Source organism: Pyrus communis, chromosome 4 (assembly GCF_963583255.1).
Source record: "Pyrus communis chromosome 4, drPyrComm1.1, whole genome shotgun sequence".
In the NCBI taxonomy this organism is placed as follows: domain Eukaryota; kingdom Viridiplantae; phylum Streptophyta; class Magnoliopsida; order Rosales; family Rosaceae; genus Pyrus; species Pyrus communis.
In genome coordinates, this window is record NC_084806.1 from 16,361,411 (window position 1) to 16,379,437 (window position 18,027).

At 38.9% G+C, this 18,027-nt stretch overlaps 1 protein-coding gene and 2 pseudogenes across 1 annotated transcript; 1 reads left to right on the forward strand and 2 right to left on the reverse strand.

Moving 5' to 3' along the window:
* Window positions 1-10,837: 10,837 nt before the first annotated feature.
* On the reverse strand, window positions 10,838-11,832 carry LOC137730964 (uncharacterized; annotated as a pseudogene).
* Window positions 11,833-12,030: 198 nt separating this feature from the next.
* LOC137732774 (protein ANTAGONIST OF LIKE HETEROCHROMATIN PROTEIN 1-like) lies at window positions 12,031-13,395 on the reverse strand (annotated as a pseudogene).
* A 2,469-nt stretch (window positions 13,396-15,864) lies between these two features.
* LOC137732363 (7-deoxyloganetin glucosyltransferase-like) lies at window positions 15,865-18,027 on the forward strand. The gene is made up of 2 exons (XM_068471675.1): window positions 15,865-16,414; window positions 16,713-18,027. The coding sequence occupies exons 1-2, from the start codon at window positions 15,889-15,891 to the stop codon at window positions 17,639-17,641; spliced, it is 1,455 nt and encodes a 484-aa protein (XP_068327776.1). The 5' UTR covers window positions 15,865-15,888; the 3' UTR covers window positions 17,642-18,027.

Sequence of the window (18,027 nt, forward strand, 5' to 3'; positions counted from 1 at the left end):
GTCAAGAGTATTGTATTAGAGAAATACCGTATTGCATTGTAATCCTAAAATGAATAGGTTCTCCACCTCTTATGATTAGCTTGGGTAGCCATGACATACTGCTAGGTGTCACTCATGGTTTGTGGAAGCCTTAAAGGTGAATAATCACTAAAGGGAGAATTGAAAGTAAGTTTCAATTCACAATCGATTTGAAGAGTTTTAATCACCTACTGCCTCGCTAAAAGGAACTAATGGATAATACACTGAGTAAGGTAGAGATTGAAGAAACATCGGAGATGAGTAAGGATAATTATCTATGGCTAGGATTAATTAATCAAACGAATATGTTCGTTATAAACCTCGGGTTAGTTTTGGGCCACAATGCCTAATGAGATTTGAATGTCAAGCCCATTAACTCAAGTTGTATGACAACTTGAAAAACATAAAGGGCTTGAAAGCCCAATGAACCCTTAATGGCCAGCCACATAGAGAGGGATAATGAACTTGCCTTAATTGCAAGTTTGCCACTCCATTGTGAGATGGGATCAAGGCAACTTTATAACCATTTCATCCTTAGGGTTTTCTAAGGGAAGAAAAGAGAACACAAAGCTCTCTCTTCTCTAATGAAGGCCGGCCACCCTAGAGGAACTTAGCTAGCAATCATCCTTCCTCTAGGTCACTTATCTCTTCATCAATGCTCTCCTTGGTGTGGAGACTTAGAGGTTCTCTATTTTAGGAACTTGGGGAATCCATTTTGCCATCCTCATCCAAGAAATCCATGAAGCTAAGAAGTAAGGAATGAAGGCCCTATCTCTTGGGTGATTAGCCTTTGCTTATGCAAATAGGAATCAATAAAGGTATAATATTTCTCAACTCACTTTATTCTTGAGTTGAGTCTTGGTTCACCACACTCACTAGGCCTTGAATTTCATGGGTAAAGTTTTGTTTTTGAGTACATACAAGCATGATCCTGCTTTTTAATTGTTAATTACATGCATATATGTTGCTCAAAATGAACTAGTTTTCACAAATATATCCTTTAGAGCCTTCTTTCATTGAGTACTTCCAACTCTTGAAGTCGTAGATCTGCATTTTCTTCTTTAATCAAGCCTTCTTGTATAGCTCTCCTTAGTGAGGGGATTTGATTTTTGAGCGGCAGAACAACTTCCATGCCATATACGAGAGAATAAGGTATAGCTTGGGTAGAAGTCATATGTGTCGTCCTATATGCCCAAAATGCTTCGCTTATTCTTTCGTTCCAGTCTCGCTTTGTTCGGCCGATCACCTTCTTCAGGAGGTTGCACAATGTTTTGTTGAATGCTTCTGCAAGACCGTTGACCGAAGCATGATAAATGGAAGACTTGTGCTGCTTGAATTTCTATTTCTCACAGAGCTCGTCCATGAGTCGGTTGGAGAAATGTTTTTCGTTGTCGGTGATAATGTAGCGAGGCATACCATATCAGTGTATGATATGTTCCTTGATTAAACGGACGGCAGTTTACTTCTTAACTTCCCTTAGAAGTACGGCTTCAGCCTACTTCGAGAAGTAGTCAGTTGCAGCTAAGATGTAGGCTTCTCCAACAGATGATTTTCGTGTGATTGGTCCCACGACGTCTAATCCCTATGCATCAAATGACCATGAAACAACTGTAGGGTGTAATGTCTTAGGCGGTTGATGTATGATGTTGGCGTAGAATTAGCAGGCTTGGCACATTTTGGGTATTCCAGGCAATATTTCACTATGCTTGGCCAGTAGTAGCCCATTCTTTTGAGCTGGAAGTGTAGCTTTGGTCCAGACTGATGGGCTCAGCATACGCCTGAGTGTGCTTCTTCCATGGCTTCAAAAGAGCATTAGTAGAGTGTTCCTTTATAGTAGAGGAAGTGAGGTACTTATCAACCTATTTCAGAGCGGTGTCTAGGATCGTCTGGAAGCTTTCCATGCTCTAGGTAGTCGATCAACGGCTGGCTCCACTCTTTAGTGTCGACTAGAAGTACTGAGATGACGTTTGTGTCATCTAATAGCATTTCAGTGATGAGTGAGATCACTCATCTTTGGCAAATTGGCACATCTGTAGCTTCGTCTTCTTCTAGTGCCATACTTAAGGCTACGAGGGCATCCCCCATTTGATTTTCTTTTCTTGGGACATGTTCTAGCTTCACGACCTCAGACTTTTGTAGTAGTTGAGTTGCTAGCCGAAAGTATGGGACGAAATCATCTTTCCTTACTTCATATTCGGTCAATACTTAATTGATTATGAGTTTGGAGTCGCCATACATTTCTAGTTTTGTGATTTCCATGTCAACCACCATTTGGAGTCCAATGATCAGTGCTTGGTACTCAGCAATGTTGTTAGAGCATAGCTTACTTAGTCGGAAGGAATAGGGTAATACTTGTCTTTGTGGCGACATGAATACTACTCTTACCCCCACTCCATCCATTCGTGTGGATCCGTCGAAGAACATTGTCCATGTCGGGAAGTTGATGTAGAACACCTCTTTGTTAGGTAAGTTGTCTGAGATTTTCCAATTGGTTGAGATTGGATAATTGGCAAAGAAGTCCGCTAGTGCTTGTCCCTTGATGGCTTTAACTGGGATGTAGATGATCTCGTATTGATTGAGAAGCCATTCCCATTTAGCTAGTTGCCCTGTCAGAACGGGTTTGGACATAATGTACTTGACTGGGTCTGCTTTAGCAACCAAGTGGATGGTGCAAGCATGCATGTAGTGTCTTAGCTTTTGGATTGCAAAGATTAGGGCAAGGCACATCTTCTCAATTGGTGAGTAGTTAAGCTTGGCACCAATGAGAGTTTTATTTAGGTAGTAGAGTGCTATTTCTTTTTGGTCTTCATTTTCTTATGCCAAAAATGCTCCAATGGAACCTTTTTGTGCGGCAATGTATAAGATGAGCGGCTTTCCAGGCACGTGAGCTCCTAAGACAGGTGGGCTTGCCAGGTACCTTTTTATGCTCTCAAAGGCATTGCGACAGACGTCATCCCATATGAATAGAGCATCCTTTTTCATGAGTCGACTGAAAGGTTGACAACGTCCGGTGAGGTTGGAGATGAAGCATCTGGTGAAGGCTAGCCGCCTTTGTAGAATTTTCAGCTAGTGTAAGTTCCTAGGATTGGGCATGCTTTGGATGGCCTTAATCTTCGATAGGTTAACTTCAATGCCACGGTGCTTAACAATGAAGCCGAGGAACTTCCTAGAGGTAACTCCAAATGCACACTTCAACGGGTTCATCTTGAGGTTGTAGTGTGGTAGTTTGTTGAACACCATTTGTAAATCCTTTAAGTCATTAGATCTCTTCTTAGTCTTGACAATTATGTCGTCTATGTAACATTTTACGTATTTGTGTAGCATGTCGTTGAAGATCTTTTGAATTGTGCGTTGATATGAAGCTCTTGCATTCTTCAAACTAAAGGGCATTACCTTGTAGCAGATACCTTTTGGAATATGGAAGGCTGTTAGTTCATTGTCTTCGAGAGCCATGTGAAATTGATTGTATCCAGAGGAGCCATCCATGAATGATAGTGCCTCGTGGCCAGTGGTTGCGTCCACCATGATTTCGATGCTCGGTAAGGGAAAGCCATCCTTTGGGCAAGCATTATTGAGGTCGCGAAAATCTACGTAAACACATATTTGTCCAGATTTCTTAAGGACAATGACGAAGTTGGAGATCTATTTAGGATATTGCACCTCTCGAATGAAGCCTGCTTCGATTAGCTTGTCAATCTCGACCTCAATTTATGGGATAAGCTCAGATCGATAACGTTGATGTGATATATAATAGCACTCAAATTAAACCCTCTTTTTGACATTTGTAGTATAGATATAAGTAGGGATCGTTCTAGGCCGGGGATTAGGAGGGATTGCTAATCTAATGAAAATTGACTCAAATATGTAAAAATATGCTTCAAAACACTTAAAAAAACTCAAAAGACTCTTAACTAAACTTGTATGACTCAAAACAAACTTAAAAGATTCAAAACAACTCAAAACAATCAAAAGGACTCAATTTAGACTCTAGGACTAAGTTTGGGCGAAGATACACTTGGTTTTGACTCAAAAGACTCAAAAACACAATTTTTGGACAGATTTGAAACAAGTAAATAAAGGGGATTTGGTTTTGGACGAATTTAAGAGAAAAACAAGTAATTAAAAGACTTAAAGGAGATTTGGACGAATTTGAGAAAAACCAATGGATGATTAGATAGATAAGGGATACTTTTCCACACATGATACATTCAAACATAAATTGATTTCCAGTTGCTTTTCTGATAAACCATGAACCTCAACACCCCCGATTAACCGTGACATCACTAACTAACCTTCAGATTTTCCTTAATTTATTGGATTGGATGACATCATACGACAACCCAAAGCATTCTTCAAAAGTTCCCTACATGACATCATAATAGAGATACAATCAAAGATCATTACGTTCAATGAAAATCATAAGTATTGGCAAAGCACTTGTAACTATGACATCATGATACTCATGCTAGGAATTTACTTAACATGATTGTGAAAACAACCTTAACTACTTGTGAATATAAGTTTGGGACGATTATGTGAAACTCCCTTATATTCTAGCACCAAATTCAAGCATGCAAATTAAGTAGGCTTCCCTAATCAACATACAAGAATAAGGTATCCATCAAACAGTTAAGTAAATTGCATTCACAATTTATGAAATCACAACTGGGATTAATCAACTCATATTATAAACGTAATCATGGTTTCAAAGCCTCCCCTAGCTAAAACGAGTTTAGCCTCTCATGTTCACAACAAAACAAAGGAGAATAGAATTAAACATTGAAAATAAAAGATAGATTACACCTAAAAACGTTCCAACACTCCAACTTGAATGCACAAACGTCCAAGGCTTCTTCTTTCTTCTCTTCTTCCTTGCAAAGTCACGGCAAAAAGTCTAGGGTGATTTGTGGATGATTTTCGGGGTTGTGAATGGATTTACGATGGTAGGGTGGTGTGGCAAAGGTTGAGGATGGTGTGTGGATGTTTGGGTGAAGGTATGGAATTGTATGAATGGTGGAAGGATTGATGGAAGGTTGTGGCAAAGACTTGTTTCTGTGTGAGAGGGCAGATTGTATGGAAGAGTGATTAGGGTGAATGAAAGGTGCGGCCTTGGTATTTATTTGAGAGAAAGAATCCCTAGAGTTTATTACATAGTTTAGGAAAGGATTTAGACCCCAAATCCATCAGGAAAAGGAGTCTTAAAGTCAGAAATTAAAAGGGAAAAGGAAAGGTAATTACGGCATTCAATTGTGAGAAGGGGAATATGGTTTAATTCTGAAATTATACAAGGATTTTGGGATAGAAAAGGTATGTGAGATATGGCTGAGATTGAGGTGAAAAAGGAATGTGTTTTAATGACTTAGAATAGGAAACAAAGACCTCCCTTGCACGGCAAGGAAGGGAAATACAATAGGTTGCATGGCAAGGCTTGTTATGTTGCAAGGAGAGTTTGGTTTATGTCCTAGAATGTATAGAAGTCTTCAATGATGCTGAAACAATGAGTCTTTAAGGATGAGGAAAGGTTAAACCAAAATAGGAAACCTTGGCTTATCTTTCCTACTTCAAGTAGGAAACCTTCTTTGACTAGGATTCCTCTTTTGATTAGGAATTCTCTTATGATTAGGAATCCTCACACCTTTAGGTCTTCAAATTCGTCCATTCCTTTTGCTCCAAGCATAAGCTATCCATTCCAAGTCCAATTTTGCTCCAAAATGCACCTTTTTGCTTCCTTAGCCATGTGAACCTAAAAACACACGAAAATAGCTTAAACTACTAAAATAACTATGAACTAACAACATAAATGCACGAAAACAAGCTAACTAAGTCGCCTAAATATGCTCCTATCAAATGTCTTTGAGTTTGCTTTATCGGTCATGTTCCAGGCTTGACTGCAAGATGATGCACAATGATGGTAGGTTCAAGGTGGGGCATTCCTTTGTAGGTCTAAGCAAAGATGTCTTTGTACTCCAATAGCAATTGGTAGTACTCCTTGATCTCGTCTACACTTAGCAGTACACTTACGAAGATATGCTTCAGCTCCTTGTTTATCCTTAAGATCATCAATCGTGGTTTGCCCCCTATCCTTGAGCTGTGGTCGCTTAGCAGTGACGTCTTCCTCGAGGATTTCATCTTCTTTGTCTTCTTGGATTGTGATGTAGAAGACGTCTTGGACCTTCTCTTTGGTGTCGTCCTCTTAGGCATGTTGGCGGGAAGATTGGCTAGTGTGGATGATGGTGCGCCTTTTTACCTTCAATTATCTTTTTGTGTCAACCTCCAAGGTTTCTTGGCACTTCATCCTTGAAAGAATCAAGCTTCGAACGTCATCCTTTTCTGTTAGACCATCGAGCTTTTCTTCCTTTGGCTTTGTCTTATTCTTTTTAGAAAGCTGCTTGGTTTCTTTAAGTATTTCCAAGGCCGACCATCGTGGATGAGAGCTAGCTGCGTTGCTTTGTTTCTTAGGTTTTGACAATCTTTCAAAAACAGAGTTTTGGGGTGTTGGTGTGTTAAGCCATTTGAAGAAGAAAGTTTAATCTTGACTACCATGTGATCAAGTACCGAAATTCTGGGTTTTGAACAATCAGCCTATCGAAGATGGACGTTCGAGCGGCGAGTTTAGGCTCCTCTTGATCTTGTTTGACGCTTACACTGATGTGTTGAGCGCTAGCATTTTTTGCTTTCCTTGAAATCTTCATGGGTGTATTTGGTGAGAAGCCAAATCCAACTTTGTTGTTGTCAACTTTGTAACCATGCTCTTTCAACTTCTTTTGAGTCTCGATGAGGTCACGTTCTTTGTCATTGAAGGTGTTTGCATTCTTCTTCCCAAGATTTGAAGAGGAGGAGAAATCATACCCATCATTTGACATGAATTTGTAGGCGTTTGGGTCGAAACCTTCTTAGGTCCTCTTGGTTGGAAGAGAGCTTAGTTCCGCCCCCTTTGGCAGGGGTTTTACAAAACCTTATGATGGTTTTGAAACTTTAGCTTTGCCTAGCTGTTTCAGATGTAAAACTGCATTTGTCTTGAGTAGTTTTACATCATCCTTGTGTAGTTGTGTGTTGGCTTTGCTTGATCCAGTTTCGAATGGGGATTGCCCATTCTTTCTTCTCAACATTAGGATGTATCGGAAAACTGGTGTGTTTGGTCATTTTGAGGGCATCACACTCCCTTTGGTTGTTGTGGGTTTGGCAGGTTCATCATCCTCTTTCTTTGAAGATGGCACGACTTCGCCTTCTTGTTTTTTGGGCACGGCTTACCACTTCTGCTTTTTGGGTGTGGCTTTGCATGTGGATTTAATCTTTTTTGGAAGAGCTTTGGGCACCATGTCTTCATCCATGTAGAACTTGGCGTCTGCAAAGTGTGATTCGGCTTTGGTAAATGGCTTGGTGTTGCTTTGTATCACCTTTACTCCTTCTCGGTAGAATTTTAAACACTAATGAAGAGTGGACGACACTACTCCGTTCTTGTGGATCCAAGGCCTTCCTAAGAGCAAGCTGTAGGTGGTTCTTGCATTAATTGCATGGAATAACGTGTTTGATTTGAGTTCGCCAATGGTCATCTCCACTCAGATCATACCTATTGCTCATTGGTTAAAACCTTGAATTAGGAGGCAGCTTTGGGATAGTTCATCCACCTTGATGCCGATTGTGGTCATTGTTGACTTTGGCATGATGTTTATGGCCGACCCGCCATCCACAAGCATGCGGTTGATTTTGTTCTCTCTCACGTACCCAAAGACGAAGAGAAGACAATTGTGAGGCTTTGATCCCAGCATCAAGTCTTCATCAGTGAAGTTGATTGTATCATAGACAGCACAACATGTGGCATACTTATGTGGTCGAAGCTTCAAGCCTTCATCCTTTCTTTCTTACACTTCGTGGTCGTCGAGACTCGCCAAGACCGCTACTAGTGCTTTCCGCATCTCCTTGGGCAATCGAAGTGCTTCATCGATGCTAAAGTATGTTGGTAGGCCTTCTTTGGGCATGAGGGTCTTTTCTTCCTCGACGGCGATAACTTTATCTTTTGAGGGCTCTTTAATCTCTATTTCAACCATGTGATAGGCAACGGTAGTGCACTATTGGAAGAAGTTTTTCAAGAAGTACTCGTGCATCTCCACTGTTGTGCATCCTTTAGCAAGATAAATACAACCACACACCGACATGCAAACACTGTGTTAAAGAAATTCTACAATACCTTAATGGTATCGTGGATTTAGTTTATTCTATCCCTACTCATTCTCGAGTGAAGTCGCCGCCCCTTTGGCCTTCACTTTGAATATTGCCTTGTTGGTTATGGTAATGCTTATCGAACCCGCACATGGCAAGATTCTCGATGGGTTATGTCTTTACTGTTCTTGGGACCGCAATATCTTGGAGGTCTACTAAGAAAACTCTAGATGCTACATCTTCAAACCATGTCGAGATATTCACCCTATATGAGGCCACTCATGAGTGTATATTGTTGACGGTTGTGGTCGAGCATATTCGAAGCACATGTGGATTGTCGTCTAAAGACAACCCAACAACAATATTTGAAGATAACTCTGCATGTATAGACCAGATTCGAAAATGATACATCAAAGGAGACCAAACCAAGCACATTACTCCGAAGCTCTTCTTCTCTCATCAACAACAAGAGCATCAGAAGGATCAAAATCAAGTGAATTTGTTCCCTAGACAACCTTGTCGATCTCTTCACCAAGTCATAGCCGAAGTCCCCTTTTTAGAAGCTTGTATGAGGAATTGGAATGCGTAAACTGCCTGATTTACACTGCTTGCAGTCAATTAGAGAGTTTTGTCGAACTTATAGGGAATATTTAGTAAACACTAAGTTGACCTTAGTGTACACTTTTTTTTCTTAGTTCAAGAGCACTTTTCTCATTGAATTTTGCTAACCTGACAAGGTTTTCATGAGGGACCTATAATGGGGTGGTCATACCCTGATGTGAGCTTTAATCGCCACTTGATTACCACAAGCATAGACAATGCACTTCTCAACTTTTTCTATGAGACTTTGGGATTTGTCCCATTAGGTTTTACCATTGTCAGGTTTTTTTTTAGTTTATGTTTCCCTACATGCAATCCTAACTTACATTTGTGTGTGTACTGCCTATGCCAATTGAAGATTTCAATAATCGTCCATGAAGACCTAACGCTACTGCTTCTTAAGCTTTACGCGCTCAAGGGGGAGTGTTGTAGTTAATACTGTTTAGGAATGTGATAGTGCAAACCTAGAAGTAGATTCCAATGGGATTTGAGAGGTCAAATCCCAATATGACTTGTATTACTTGTAGGGCAACTAATTATAGCTCATGTGATTAGTACAAAGAAAGTGATAAGGCCACAAGCGAACGTGTGCAATCCACAACCGTTGAGATAGATCTCTCTCTCTCTCTCTCTCTCTAAATTTTCCTTTAAAATTTGTTAATTAGGCCGAAGTTTCACTTCAATCCATATGGTTCATCTTTTTGCATTTTCATCTTGTAATTTCATTATATTAGCATCGGTAGTCTAATTTGTCAAGTGAGGAAATATTGTTTAATGTCGCAAAATTTTGGGTTTTCTTTTTATACGAAACTCGATAATGTCAAATTTGGCTTTCTTTCCTTACTATAATTTAACATACACAATTATAGAAATTTCAAAGCTAGTAACAATAGATTTGAAATCATATACAGATTCTGAGGATTGATAAACTACAATGAGAGAAATCGAAGTTCAAATGTGCCTATTTGAAAATAGGAGGTACGAAAGGCATAAACATAGACTTTCTTTCAAATTCTTCAAATCATTTCAAATAACCTGTTCATGTTCTTGGGTTTTTGGAACAAAACACCAATAAACGAAACCATAGGAGCCAAAAAATGCAAGAAAAAAAAATTATAGGAGCGGAGGGAAAAATGAGTAAACTAAGGGTGCGTTTGTTGCACCGGACTGTCTCGGACTGGACTAACTGCAGGGACTAAGCTGGACTGGCTTAGACTAGACTAAGCTGGACTAATTTAGTAAAGCGTTTGGTGCAGTGTCGGACTAAGAAGCAGGATAATGAAAACAGTAATGTTCACCAGATTTGTGTTTGCTTAGACTAGGACTACATTATTGTTCTATTTTTATAGCTCCAATACCTGTGCCCAACGCCCTAAAAATTAGAGGATTTGGAATTGGAATTGGGGTTGGCATAGGTGTGGGAGCTGGCGCCGGTAGTGGCCAATGGTCTGGAAGTGGATCCAGTGGAGGTGGTGGAAATTAAAAGAAGGTTCTGCATGGCTGTGTCCCGAGTGTGGTAAAAGCCATGACACCAGCAGTATATTTGTAATTCAGCAGAAGAGCTTCAAATTAAGGCGAAGCAGCATCGAAATTCAAATGGGAGTAGCAATCTTGCAAATTACTATTTAGGCACATTGCCCTGAGTTTGATCTCCTGAATTGTTATGGTAATAAATCCACAACTTGCCCTTAAGTTGATTTAATTTGTCTTCTTATCACACATTAAACGTCATTAGCCATCAAATACTTATATCAACATAAGTTGATCCAAGGATTTCTTAGTCCGACAAATGCAAGTACATAAGAAGATACTTGTGACAAGTCAATCTTTGCCATTGATTGACTCTTAAAACATCATTCACTAAACTTTCATCCAGGATATTTTACAAAATGCCAGTTAACTATAGTATAGCATTCCAAAGTAGAGATCTCCATAATTTACAAAATCCTAGTTAACATTAGCCAAAATACCTCATAGTGCAAAGCTAAGCTAGAAACCATAACCTAAGATTGTACGATTAATAAAATACATCCAAGTCAAAGGGCAGCACATAATATACTCATCCGTTTGCTTTGTCGCTTAAAAGCCTTTGGACAAACACTTTCTTCAATTCTGAATTAATTGCCATGAACACTCCCACATTTTGTGGTTTTTCCAAAATAAGAGTCAATGCATCAATTTGATCCATAGGAGAAAGACCTATTGCTCCAAGTTCATTAGCTATGTCACTATGATCTGCAGTACCTTGAACTAAAGCTTCAGTTACCATTTGCATCCTCTTCCCACTTTCAACATAACATTCTTTCAGTCCACTGATAATTGCCTCAGTTCCATCACTTGAACTTCCCATAGCTCTTTTCCTCTTTCATTGGCTATTTTCAGATAGAGTGCTTTGTTGGCTTTGTTGGTTCATTGAAGATACAACATTTTCACCTCCAATATCACTTGCACCAAGCTGATCATGACTTTTTTCCTTCATCATTTCAGCAGGGGTTTCGGCTACATTACTCGTAGCCCGATCTTTTCCAAATATATATATATGCAAATCTATCATACAGTGGAAAAGGTTTGCTTCTCCATCCATCGGCTTCTTTATTTTTCTAAGATTATATCAACATAGCAAAACTAAAATTTAGCATGCGTAACAACTATAGCAGCAATAATATAACTAATGTATAAATAAAATAGGATATGAACCTGCATATAAGTTTGCCATGCGTCATCACTGTCAACTTCAACGCACTTTTTGACATCATTCCATGCAAATCCACTTGTTTTTATCATGTCAAGGACCAAACTATATGTTTTTTCCCATTTCTTCAACTTTGACTCAATATGTAGAGTTGCCTTTATATTTGAATTAGGACATAAAACATTGACAACTTTCGCTATTTCAATCAAAGTACCTTGTTTGAAAGCACCTGTGTCACACCGTTGCTTCCGAGCAACAAAATCCTCAAGAACGGATAGTAATACTTCTTCCTCAAATGCTTCCCATTTACACCTTCTTCCTTTTGGCTCTTGAGCGGCATTCAAATTATTGTTGTTATCCATACCTAAACAAAAAATATTTGAACGTACTAAAATACAATACAAAGAATCAATTTGCATAATATCCAATCAATTTGCATACCATCCAATCAATAAATCAAATGACATTCACCAATGAGCAATCTAATCATTTTGCTAATATCCAACACATGCATGATAAAAAGGAAAACTAAAATAAAATGTTATCATTAACACATATAACTAGTTTGGTTGTTGGTTCCTAATTGCTTTCCACTCATTATACATTTCCTGAGTCATGGCATTCCTCTTTGCAGTCCACTGGTCAGATGTTTCAACACTACCAACATATTCACCTTCTTCTGTATTTTGTCCATCTTCTATTATTGGCAAATTCTCCATTGGATCTACAAACATCTCTTTCCTAATAAGATTGTGTAGTAGGCAACAAGCAGTAATTATTCGACCTTTGTCCTCATCGGATAAACAAATGGACTCCTTAGTATAGCCCACCTTCCTTTTAGCAAGCCAAAACAGCGTTCAATTACATTCCTTGCCTTAGAATGCTTCATGTTAAAATATTCTTCCTTATTAGAAGGTGTTCGTCCATCCCATTCAGATAAATGATAAGGTATTCCTCTACAGGGTGCAAGGAATCCTTCACCATTTGTATAACCGCCATCTACAAGGTAATAATAACCTAATAAAAAAAAGAAGACCTTATTAGTATTTTGTAGTTCACAAACAAAACTAGACCTAACTTACAAAGTTGAGACTAACTAATAGTCTTACCCGCTGGTACCTTAAAACCATTAGGCCTAGTAATTGCATCATGTAGCATTCTAGAGTCTAATGTGGAACCCTCCCACCCCAGAAACACATATATGAACTGCATATCTCCTAAACACACACCTAACACATTAGTTGTGACTCTACCCTTTCTAGTTCGGTATCTTGGTTTGTCAATTTCAGGTACATGCACATCAATGTGTGTTCCATCTAATGCTCCCAAGCAATTCTAAACAAAAAATAAGCTTTTATTAATTTATACAAAGGGAATGAAGAGTTAAAGCTTAGGAAAAATGAAAAAAATTATCAACATACCTTAAAACATCGCCACCTAGGATCTGTAGAATCAATAGGCATAGGCTGAGGGACTTTTAGTAGGATACCTGGTAATCGCAAAATTCCTTGCAATACACTATTGAAATACCTACTTATAGTCTCTCCCGACCTATAAAATCTACCACCAACACTACGACTCTTAGTATGATGTGCTAGTAGTTGTAAAGTCATACATACCTGCTCTTCTACAGAGACCAAACCATCCATTTTTACCCTCCCATCTTGACGAAGTAAGTCACATAATATGCCAAAAGTCCTTCTATCCATTCTCAATTCGTTGACACATTCAATGTTAGTTTTCCCTATTATACCATTCAGATAACACAAACTAATATCTCGTCTAACAAGTGAACGGTTAGTCAAAGTGCGTCGTTCAACATGTCTCTGTTTGGCCCTTAGCATCAGCAACACAAGAATCGTACAAATGCAAATTGTCTCTAAATGAGACATCTCTAATAATAAGATCAATAAAAGCTTCCTTAGATCCATATCTATCCAAACAAAAAAAAAAGGAAAAAAAAATGAAGGACATTATATATGTAATACTCATTCAACTTTTCTTTATTGTTCTATTAACAATGTCATACTCATTTGTAATTAACAAAATATATGCTACTCAACAAGATTTAAACATGGTTAAAAAAACAAGGTTTAAACATGAGAGTGAGTGAGAAACATGAAAGAAAGGCGGGGCACTCAAGAACTAAAGAGAAATTATTCATTATTTAATATGATTAATGCAATAATCTTACAACCAAAAAATGAGCGAGAGGGGCACATGTCCCCCAAGGCACTACCTCCCTCCGCCCCTGATATTTCATATACCATATTTCTATTCTTAAATGAGACATCACAATTTAGAGATAGACAAAGGTTTTGCATGTAACTCTTTATCCCCCGAAAAACACAAATCTAACGTCCAATATTTGTGTAAGCAAGTCTTTTTATGAAAGGGGCATTTTTCAAGACACAAACTTTACATTCATCCAAAATATATGAAATGTGAGCTTGCATGTTTGCAAGTTGAAATTATCCAAACTAATACCCCCAAAACTGGGACAAATCCCTTGGTCCTCATGGACACAAGTCTTGATGGAGTAAAAAATGCCTCAATTTTGCATAGCAATGTAACCTAGTATTCAACGGAGCTCCACAAGGCAATTCACAGCCAAAACGTCAAGATAGGTAGCAAGAGAAGTGGAAAGGAAAGTATCTTCTGCCCTAGCCCACGACATGAAGTAAGAAGTATTCCTCCTCCTCTTAATCCTACTGGGAAATTGGGAACTTGAAACTGCAACCAAAAGAACCCTTACCTTCTCCAATGGCATTGGCTTCTTCCCACTATCCCCATTATCCCCAAAGCCCTAAACTTTCAATCACACACTTTGGTTTTTCTATAATATCACAGAAGTCATATTCACGTAGATGCAACGCAGACATTCACACATCCAAGTACTACATTCAATAGATCCATGTCGAAAATTGATCTATGGGTTTAGGAATTATACCTTCTTCTAGACTCGAGGGTTTTGAGTCGTTTGTTACTTGTTTTCCCTTGGGTTCTGAGCACTGGCCACTTCCGTTTATGCTCCTCTTCTCTGCAACCAACAACCACAAAATATTGCAGTTTAGCATCAACCCCACACGGTACAAAACATTCACATTGTAATATCATGGTTGGACATTGACAGGACATATGGAATTGCTTCCTGCCTATCTCCAATGCCATTCAAACAAGGTGGTCCGAGGAAGGTAAAAGGAAATAAAAAAAATGCAGAAACAAAACCAAACAAAGGATGGTTCATTGAACATAACCACAAACCATTAAAGAGTGCATAACAAAAATTTCTTCAGCTCACATAATTTCTCATCCAAACAATTCACAAACATCCAACCCTACATGCAATTTAATAAAATAAAAAGGAGAAACTGGTAAAGATTCGTGAACCAAGAACATAAAAACGAAAAACCACACAGATTTATGCTAACATAACAGAGATGAAAGTATGTGTCCCTTCTGCAAAAGAAACTTGTCGATTTTATGGCCAAGCATGGTTTCTGAGTTCAGATTTGAAAGAAAAGTTGAAATATGAAAACCCCAAATTCTAACCTCAATTTGATCTAAAAATCAAAACCCTAATTTGTTCAAGTGCAGAGGTCTATGATTGAAAATTTCTCAAACCCAAAACAACAAAATCAAATAAAGCTCAGTAATATCACGATCTGCAAAACAAATGACGAAATAAATTGAAGATTCGAAGTTTACCAGACAACTCCGAGCAGATGAGGGCGAGCAGATGCAGATGAGGGAAGACGCAGAGATGAGGGTGAGGAAGACGATGATGAGGGAGCAGGGCAAGGACGACGATGAGGGAAGACGCAGAGATGAGGACGAGCAGGAGGAGTGACTCTCTCGTGGTTTTCTCTGGGCTTACGAGTCCGCCCGAAATTGAGGATCCTCGTTAAGAACTCGTAAGGAGGTGTACAATCCGAGCGAGTCCCACCTAAGGTCATTAAACCTAATCCTGGTGCAGACCAAACACGGGACTACAGTCCAGTCCAGTCCAATCCTCTCTAATCCTGTCAAACAAACGGGCCCTAAAAGGACTACTAGTGCAATTTGATCTTGTATTTAACGATTTGTTGAATGCATGTGGGATTATGTTATTCGAGTATCATATGGCTCATGCTATATGTAGAAAGATGAGAGAATAATTCAAGCCAAGCATTACAAAAAAGAAATTTTCTAGTATGCATTGGCAGAAAGTGTACATCAGAATCCTGGTCCATTGAATTTTTAGCCGAATATCTTGACTTTTTATTTTGTCTGATGTGTACTAGAAAATTCCAATCTTTTTGTTTTATCTATCAGGACAATGAGATCCTGGCAAAAGAGTTTGACTTACCAACATATAAAACACATCATTTGTGAGAGTGGTGCATACACATACATACGCAGAAATATTGAAAGATAAGATGGGTTCCAAGGAAGTAGCCAATGATAAGCCTCACATCGTTTGCATTCCCCTTCCAGTTCAAAGCCACATAAAGGGAATGCTCAAATTTGCTAAACTCCTCCACCGTAGAGGCGTTCACATAACCTTTGTCAACACTGAGTTCAATCACAACCGTTTCCTCAAGTCTCTAGGACCCAACTCCCTCGACGGCTTGCCTGATTTTCGGTTTGAAACCATACCAGATGGCCTTCAAAGTTCAGATGAAGATACCACTCAAAATGTGGCCTTGCTTGGTGAGGCCGTCAGAACAAATTTCTTGGCTCCATTTCGTGACCTCCTAAAAAAACTGACTCAATCATCAACTTCCCACAATGATATTGCTCCAGCGAGTCACATTGTTTCGGATGGTTGGATGGCTTTCACCGTCACGGCGGCTGAAGAAATGGGAATCCCTGTCGTACTCTTCTTCACTATTTCTGCAAGCAGCTTGATGGGTTTCAATCAATTTCCTACTTTGCTGGAGAAGGGACTTACCCCTCTCAAAGGTGAAAGAAATAAATATTTTGCATTGAAGTAACTAATTATTTAGTCCTTTGTCTAATTTTAATTTCTCGTTTCTGATCAAATGGTTTTCACTTTTTATCTTGTATTTCTGAAAGAAACAAATACATAGATTTGTCAAGTTGGCTAGAGCCATGTACCACCCGCTATGCATCCAAGTTTGAATTGATCTTTTGTATTGTATAAGTACAGTGTAAACTATCGCTTGGATAAAAACAATAATTCTATTCGGTACTTCATTGACACACAAAATCAATTTAATCTTTTCATGTGTATATGCAGATGAGAGCTGGCTAACAAATGGCTTTCTGGACCAGGTCATAGATTGGGTTCCAGGATTTAAAGGTATAAGGTTAAGGGATCTCCCAAACAACTTTATCACAACAAATCCTAATGAATCACTAGACTTCTTCTTGGACGCAATTGAAAGACTTGGTAAAGGATCAGCAATTGTTCTTCATACTTTTGATGAATTGGAGCAAGAAGTTTTGGATGCTCTCTCATCCATGTTTCCACGTGTTTATGCAATTGGTCCTCAACAGTTACTTCTTAATCAGATACCGCAGCACGCTCTGAAGGCCATGGGATATAGTCTATGGAAAGAAGAAACGGAGTGCCTCCAATGGCTAAACTCCAGGGCACCAAGTTCCGTCGTTTATGTGAATTTTGGAAGTTTAGCAGTCGTGACAACTGAACAACTTGTTGAGTTTGGTTGGGGACTAGCAAATAGTAAGCTTCCCTTCTTTTGGGTAATTAGACCCGATCTTGTTGCTGGTGAATCGACAATTTTTCAACTTGAGTTTTTCGTGGAGACGAAGGAAAGAGGTCTAATAGCAAGTTGGTGTCCACAAGAGCAAGTGCTTGAGCACCCATCAGTCGGAGGGTTTTTAACGCATTGCGGTTGGAATTCAACGATCGAGAGTCTATCTGCAGGTGTGCCTATGCTATGTTTTCCATGCTTTACTGACCAGCAAACCAACTGTTATTGTATTTGTAATAAATGGGGTATCGGCATGGAGATAAGTAATGGTGCCAAGAGAGATGAAGTAGAGAAGCTTGTTATAGAATTAATGGAAGGAGAGAAAGGCAAGCAACTGAAAATTAAGGCCATGGAGTGGAAGAAACTGGCGGAAGAAGCCACTACTCCACATGGTTCATCATCCACAAACTTGGACAATTTTGTGAATCAAGTGCTTCTAAGAAAAAGCTAAGATGTCATATGTCTATGATAGTTTTGTCAAGTCTCTAGTGGATGCTACATTGTTTTTCTTCTTATAAGTGTAAACGCAATAAAGATGAAAAGAAAAACGTATAGAAAGTAATGTTATATTTGTGGGGTACGTAAAATCTCTGTGTCCTCTTTTAAATAGAAATTCTTCTGTTTCGATCGCCAAGCTTGAGTTAGATTATTTTGAACTGAATATGGACTTCTGTGAAATATCATCAAGGCTAGACCTTGAGCAAAAGCCATGGGAGCATGAAGAGTGTGATGTTGTGTACGTTTCTTACGCTTTAGTTGATGAAAGGAACGATCTGCTTGCACTTTGTATATCGTATACATAGGAAATTTCCACATCTTATTGAAGAACTCTGGACG

Excerpts from the sequence above, each read along its gene's own strand:
- LOC137732363 (XM_068471675.1), top strand. The coding sequence starts at position 15,889 with ATGGGTTCCAAGGAAGTAGCCAATGATAAGCCTCACATCGTTTGCATT. Across the intron at positions 16,415-16,712 it reads GGGACTTACCCCTCTCAAAG|ATGAGAGCTGGCTAACAAAT; the intron begins GTGAAAGAAATA and ends GTGTATATGCAG.